This window comes from Salvelinus sp. IW2-2015, linkage group LG31 (assembly GCF_002910315.2).
Source record: "Salvelinus sp. IW2-2015 linkage group LG31, ASM291031v2, whole genome shotgun sequence".
NCBI lineage: Eukaryota > Metazoa > Chordata > Actinopteri > Salmoniformes > Salmonidae > Salvelinus > Salvelinus sp. IW2-2015.
Genome location: NC_036870.1, coordinates 27,523,725 through 27,530,449, shown reverse-complemented (window position 1 = coordinate 27,530,449; position 6,725 = coordinate 27,523,725). Strand labels below are relative to the sequence as shown.

Sequence of the window (6,725 nt, the reverse complement as noted above, 5' to 3'; positions counted from 1 at the left end):
GGTAGTATGGTGAGAGGTAGCTGATACATTATCAATACAAAGTTAGATGAGAGACGATGGGGAGCGACGGTAGAGATGTTGCACTACTCGCAGTGATAAGATGTTAGAATGTGAAACGTTTGTTAAACTCCCCAGGGGATATAATAGAGAAGTAAGAGGTAACTGGGCCCGCAGATTGTATTGAGGATAGCATAGAGAGGAGTATATGAACTCGGGCTAGTGGGATATACTTAGAAAAATTATTAAAGAGCGGTGGATAACTGGCACTCAACAGTGGTGAGTATACTAGGGTCTAGAGAGCTAGGGGTAGGTATCGGGCTCGGACAAGATGATATACGAGAGAGAGAGGGGTAACTCCCAAACAGTGATCTATAAGTTGTAGAGAGAGGGGTAAACATCCCTAGCAGTGTATCTAGAGAGGGAGAGTATAGGGGTAACTCCGGCAGTGGAATAGAGAGAGAGAAGGGTAACTCCGCCAGTGAATGAGGGGTAACTCCGCAGTGAATAGAGAGAGGGTAACTCCGCAGTGATAGAGAGAGGGGTAACTCCAGCTGATAATTGAAGAGGTGTATAGAGCGAAACGGTAACTTTTCGCCCAAAGTGATTTAATAGAAGAGGAGAGAGGGGAATAACTCCCAGTGAACAATAGAATAAGGGGTACTTCACCCAGTGATAGAGGGCGCTAAACCTATGACTCAGATTAGGGGGTAGTCGTCCAGTAGAATAGCTACTTATTTAAAAACTAATAGGGACTATGGGGGCTACCATTGAGGGTTGTTGATACTATTACCTTCATTACCAACATATAGGACTATGGGGCTAACATGGAGGGGTTGTGATGACTAACTTACTTAAAACATATAGGACTCTGGAACTACATGAGGGTGGTGGTGGATCACTAACGGGCTTAATTACAAACATCATAGTACTATGGGCTCACATGGAGGTGTGATACTTGAAACCTTATATAATCAATAGGACTATGGATAGCATTGAAGTGTGGGTTATAAACCTTCATTAAGAACATTATAGGACTATGGGCTACATGAGGTGTGATAACTACCTTATTAAACATATATGGACTATGGGCACCATGAGGCTGTGATACTCACCTTTATTAAATTAGCCCACATATGGATATGGCTACTATGAGGTGTGATACTAAGCCTTACTTAAACCACATATAGGTAATAAGGGGCACTGGTACATGAGTGTGATCCACAACCATTATTCAAAACAAACTAGGGACTAATGGAAGGCTTACATGACGGTGCGATACAACCTTATTACATATGGAGCATATATAGGCTACCATACTGTGAATACAACGATCCGATAACCGACATTATACTGTAGTGGAGTATTACGGGCTAGACATCGAGTGTGTGATACTAACCTTATAAATACATATAAAGAAGCCTATGGGCTGACAGATGATGGTGTGATTAAATGACCTTATTAAAACCATAGTGATATGGTGCTACAGTGTAGGTGATATACACCCTATCTAAAACCATAATAGGATACATGGACTAGGGCCTCACACTGAGGTGCTGATATCCTAACCTCTATAAAAACTATAAGGACTGATGGGCTACACTGATAATGGGTGTGATACTAACCCTGGGTATTAAAAGCATATGGACTTATTGCATTATGAGGTGTGAATATCTACCTACTGTAAGACATATACGGCACTATGGGGCTACATGAGGTGTGATACTAACCTTGATTAAAAAATGATCGGACTTATCGGCTGCCCTACATGTGGTGTGAGATCTCTACCTATTAAAAACATATAGGACTATGGGCTAGGCTAATGAGGTGTTTGAACTAACCCTTATTAAAACATACTAGGACTATGGACTAATAGGTGTGATACTACCCTTTACTTCAATACATATACTCATGGGCTATGGCTACATGAGGTGTAGATACTAACTTATTAATACATATACGGACTATGGACTACATGAGGTGTGATTACTAACGCTTATTAAAATATAGACTATGGGCTACATGAGTGTGATACTAACCTTATTACAACATCATAGGACTATGGGCTAGCTACATGAGGTGTGATACCTTATTAAATACATATATGGCTTTGGTCGGTTACACTGCCAGGTTGATGATCTAACTTTATTAAAACATTATAGCTACTATGGGCTAGGCTATTCAGTGAGGTGTGATACTAACCTACGAAAAAACGATACTAGGACTATGAAGCTACATGCAGTGTGAGTGTATAACGGCGCTTCATTTGAAAACACTCTAGGCCTACTGGGCTACATGAGGGTGTGCTACTAAATCCCGCACTTATTAAAACCAATTAGGACTTTTGGCTACATGAGTTGATACTTAACTTAATTAAAACATATAGGACTATGGGCTACATGAGGTGTGATACTAACCTTATTAAACAGTATAGGATGATGGACTAACATGAGGTGTGGTCACTAACCTATTAACATACATATAGGACTAATGGGCTCAGGCCCCCCAATGAGGTGTGATACTACACTTATTAAAACTATATGACTATGGAGCTACATGAGGTGTGGTACTAACTTATAAAACATATAGAGTAGGCTAGGGCAACATGCGGTGTGATAGCTAACCTTATTAAAAGCATATAAGGCTACTATGGTATGGCTACATGAGGTGTATCTAACCCCTATAAATACACTAACGGACTATGGCGACTACCATGAGGGTTGTGAGTACTAAACCTTTAAAACATCATAGGAACTATGGTCAGGCCTATCAATGAGTGTGTGATACTAAGCTTTATTAAACATATAGAAGACTATGGACCACATGAGGTGTGATAACTAACTAATTCATAATATAGGCTACATATAGGGACTACAGGAGGTTTGTGATACTGAGACTTATTAAACATATAGGAGCTAGAGGCAACATGAGGTGTGATACTAAACACTTATTAAAACATATAGGCTATGGGATAGCTAACTGAGGTGTGATAACAACCTATTAAAACATTAGGACTCATGGCTGGCTACATGAGGTGTGATACTAACTTAATTAAACATATAGGACTATGGATGCTCATTGAAGGTGTGAATCTAACCTTATTACAAACATATAGGGCTATGGGCTGATCATGAGGTGTGTATACTAAGCTTATAACACATATAAGGAATATGGCATACATAGAGGTGTGATACTACCTTATTACAACAACATATGGACTATGGCTACATGGGTGTAACTAACCATTAACATCGGACTAGGTAGCCAGTGTATACTAACGCTTATTAAAACATCACTAGGATCCTCATGGGCTACATGAGGTGGGATACTAACCTAATTAAAATATAGGACTAGTGGAGGGCTCATGAGGGTGTGAGTACTAAACCTGTCATAAACATATATAGCTATGGGCCATGAGTGTGGGTATGATACTTATCCTTAAACCATCATATGGACTATGGCATACATGAGTGTGAGTACCTTATTAAAACATATAGGCCGGATGAGGATACATTGAGGTGTGGATCACTACCTTATTCAAGACAATAATAGTCGCATCTATGGGTGCTAAACATGAAGGTCGTAGATACGGATGAACCTTATTAGAAAACACGAGTGGAGGACTATGGACTAACATGAAGGTGTATGTACTACTCTATTAAAACATATACGGACTATGGCAACATGAGGTTGTGATACTTAACCTTATTATATAGACACTACGGACTCAAATGGGGTGGGACGATAAATCGAGGTTGGATACTGACCTTATAAAAGACATATAGGACTATGGCTAAGCAATAGAGGTGTGCTATACTAACGTATTAATAACATAATGTGTACTATATGGGCAAGACAACATGAGGTGTGATACACACCACCTTATAAAACATATAGGACCTATGGGCTAGGCCATGCAGGTGTGATACTACTATTAACAATAGACCTTACCGTACTCTTTAGTAGGTACTACATAATAACATATAGGACTATAGTAAGGTCTACATGAGGTGTGATACTGAGCATTAATTAAAACATATAGGACTATGGCGCAACTATGAGGTCTGGAATACTGAACCTTTATAAAGACATATAGGAACTAATGGCGGCAACATGAGGTGTGATCTAACCTTAATTAAAAACATATATGGAAGGTCGACTTGGTGCTACATGAGGGTGTGATACTACTTCATTAAACATATAGGAGGGACTAGGGCTACATGTAAGTCGTGATATAACTTCTAATTAATATACATATCAGGCACTATGGGTAGGTCACATGAGGTTTGTGATCCTAACCTTATCTAAAACATATAGGCCTATGGGCAGTACATGTGCAGTGTGATACTAACCTTATGGAAACATAATAGGGACTCATTGGCAACATGAGGTTGAGTGACTAACTACTTATAGAAGACATATAGAGGCCTATCCTATGGCAACATGAGGGTGATACCAACCTTACTTAAACATATATGAACGTATGGTCTACAGATATGAGGGGATACTAACGCTTATATACAAATAGTGGATATGGGCTTACTTGAGGTGTGATACTAAACCTTCCATTAAACAATTTATAGGACTATGGGCAACAATGAGGTGTGATACACCTTATTAAACATATAGGTGACTAGGTGGGCAACACATGAGGTGTGATACTATGATTAGAATGGTTGTAAAAAACAACAAATTGTTTCGTACACTGGGCATCAATTCACAGTGATAATATTAATTCACACAGTGATAGGCTAATATTGTCAGCCATCACACTATTCTGGTTTAATATTGTCTTTACATATACTAAATAGTATATATGTGACATTTGTTTTGATTTAGAATGGACCATTATCATGCACCTGTTTAAAACAGGAGCAGCAGGAAAAAATACATGTCATCTATGCACTTAAATAGCGAATGAAGAACGCTTTTCCTGTGGTTCATTTTCATGCCAGTCAGGTAGGCTATACTCCTGTTGTAAAGAGAAGCAATGTGCTTAATATTAGGAAAGTTGAGAAATATAGTAGGCCTAGCCTATAGAAAGCTGATGGGATCCTCCTCTTTTTAATAGAGGTCATCACACACTCTTTTCTCACACAATAGCATAGCCTATAGAAATGTTGCGCAACATGAGCTCATGGCTCTCATGAAGTGTTTGATTAGATTTTCCATTCCATTTGCATTGATGTCAGAGTGGTTATAGGGACAATAGAGTGCTGAGTACCAGGCAGTWAACAAGTTCAGTAGGCTACTAATGACCATCAGCAGCATCAGAGCTCGGAGAAGCCTAGTTACCGTGACTAAACGGTCACGTGGAATTTGACTGCCTTGATGACTCGTGACCGCCGGTGTGGCGGTAATACGGTCACCGTAACAACCCTATCAACAGTACACACTGTCATACACACACAGTATCTGACTTCCAGGACAATAATTTTAATCTGGCTCAAAGGACCAGTCTCACACACACAGAAAACATGCTTCTTTCAAATGTTGTCCCCCCCCCCCCTCTCTCCCCTGTCCAGAGGTCCAGTTCAGGCCGTACCGGACAGATGACTTCATAACTCGTCTGTACTATGAAAGTCCTCGTTTCACCGTGTTGAACCAGACCTGGGTACTGAAGGCCAGAGTCAATGACTCAGAACGCAACCCTAACCTCTCGTGCAAACGCACCCTCTCCTTCCAACTCATCCTCAAGAGCAAGGTACACACACACACACTCTCGCTCTCGCTCGCTCTCGCTCTCTCTAACGTTCATCCTCCTCCTTCTAGGTGAACTCGGCTATAGAGTGTTCCTTCCTGCTGTTGAAAGGTCCGTACGATGATGTGAGGATCAAGCCTGTGATTCACCATCATGCGTTCAGCAACGACACCAACGAAACTGACTACGTCCCCCTGCCCATCACCGACTCTGTGGAGTGTAACAAACTACTGGCCGCTAAGAACATCAACCTACGTCTCTTCATCTTCCAGATCCAGAAATAGACAGAGGAAGAGGAGGAGGACCGAGAGAGACGTGTAGAGGACGTGAGGGAGAGAGAAGTTTGAGTTTAAAGTGAGACACCACTGATACCTCTTTACACACACACACACACACACACACACACACACACACACACACACACACACACTGGACCACATATTGAGAGAGTTAGGGAATCCCACCATTTCAGGTTCTGCTTTTAGTGTTGCTATGATTTACTATGGGGGYGTTAGGGGAGATGGGGTTGTCACTATGGAGACCGGATGGTGTTGCTAGGGGAATTCATCTGTATGGACTGAGGAGTTGTTACAATGGGGGTGTTAGAGGAGATGGGGCTGTCACTATGGAGACCGGATGATGTTGCTAGGGGAATTCATCTGTATGGACTGAGGAGTTGTTACAATGGGGGTGTTAGGGGAGAGGGGGTTGTCGCTATGGAGACAGGATGGTGTACCTGTGGAGTTGAGTCTGTCTGACCTTTCACCCTTTGACCCCAGAGCCAAAGGTAGCTCATACCCACCAAAGCAGGATGAACCATACGAGAGTGTGTGTGTGGTATGATACTCTGAGTAAATGTGTGTGCGTATGTGTTCCAAAGATGTGAATGTGAGCTTTTGAACTCTGTTGACCAACTCACCTAGTCCTAATCCATAGAAATGCGAAAAGGTGCGATTTACCTGAGATAAACATACTACTGACCCTGCTCCTAGTCTGTCCATAGATGGAAGGGTGGGTTAACCTGTAT

At 41.2% G+C, this 6,725-nt stretch overlaps 2 protein-coding genes across 4 annotated transcripts in view; one reads left to right on the top strand and one right to left on the bottom strand.

Annotated features, from left to right (window-relative positions):
* LOC111955840 (zinc finger TRAF-type containing 1) overlaps positions 1-6,374 on the top strand; it is a 16,145-nt gene extending 9,771 nt beyond the window's left edge. For all 3 annotated transcript variants that reach the window (XM_023976177.2, XM_023976179.2, XM_023976181.2), the window contains exons 5-6: positions 5,523-5,701; positions 5,770-6,374. In XM_023976177.2, coding sequence (XP_023831945.1) covers positions 5,523-5,701; positions 5,770-5,982 — 392 coding nt within the window. In that variant the 3' untranslated portion in view covers positions 5,983-6,374. The remainder of the gene's footprint in view (positions 1-5,522; positions 5,702-5,769) is intronic.
* Positions 1-6,725, bottom strand: part of LOC111955841 (gamma-aminobutyric acid type B receptor subunit 2-like) — a 506,723-nt gene that overhangs the window by 359,467 nt on the left and 140,531 nt on the right.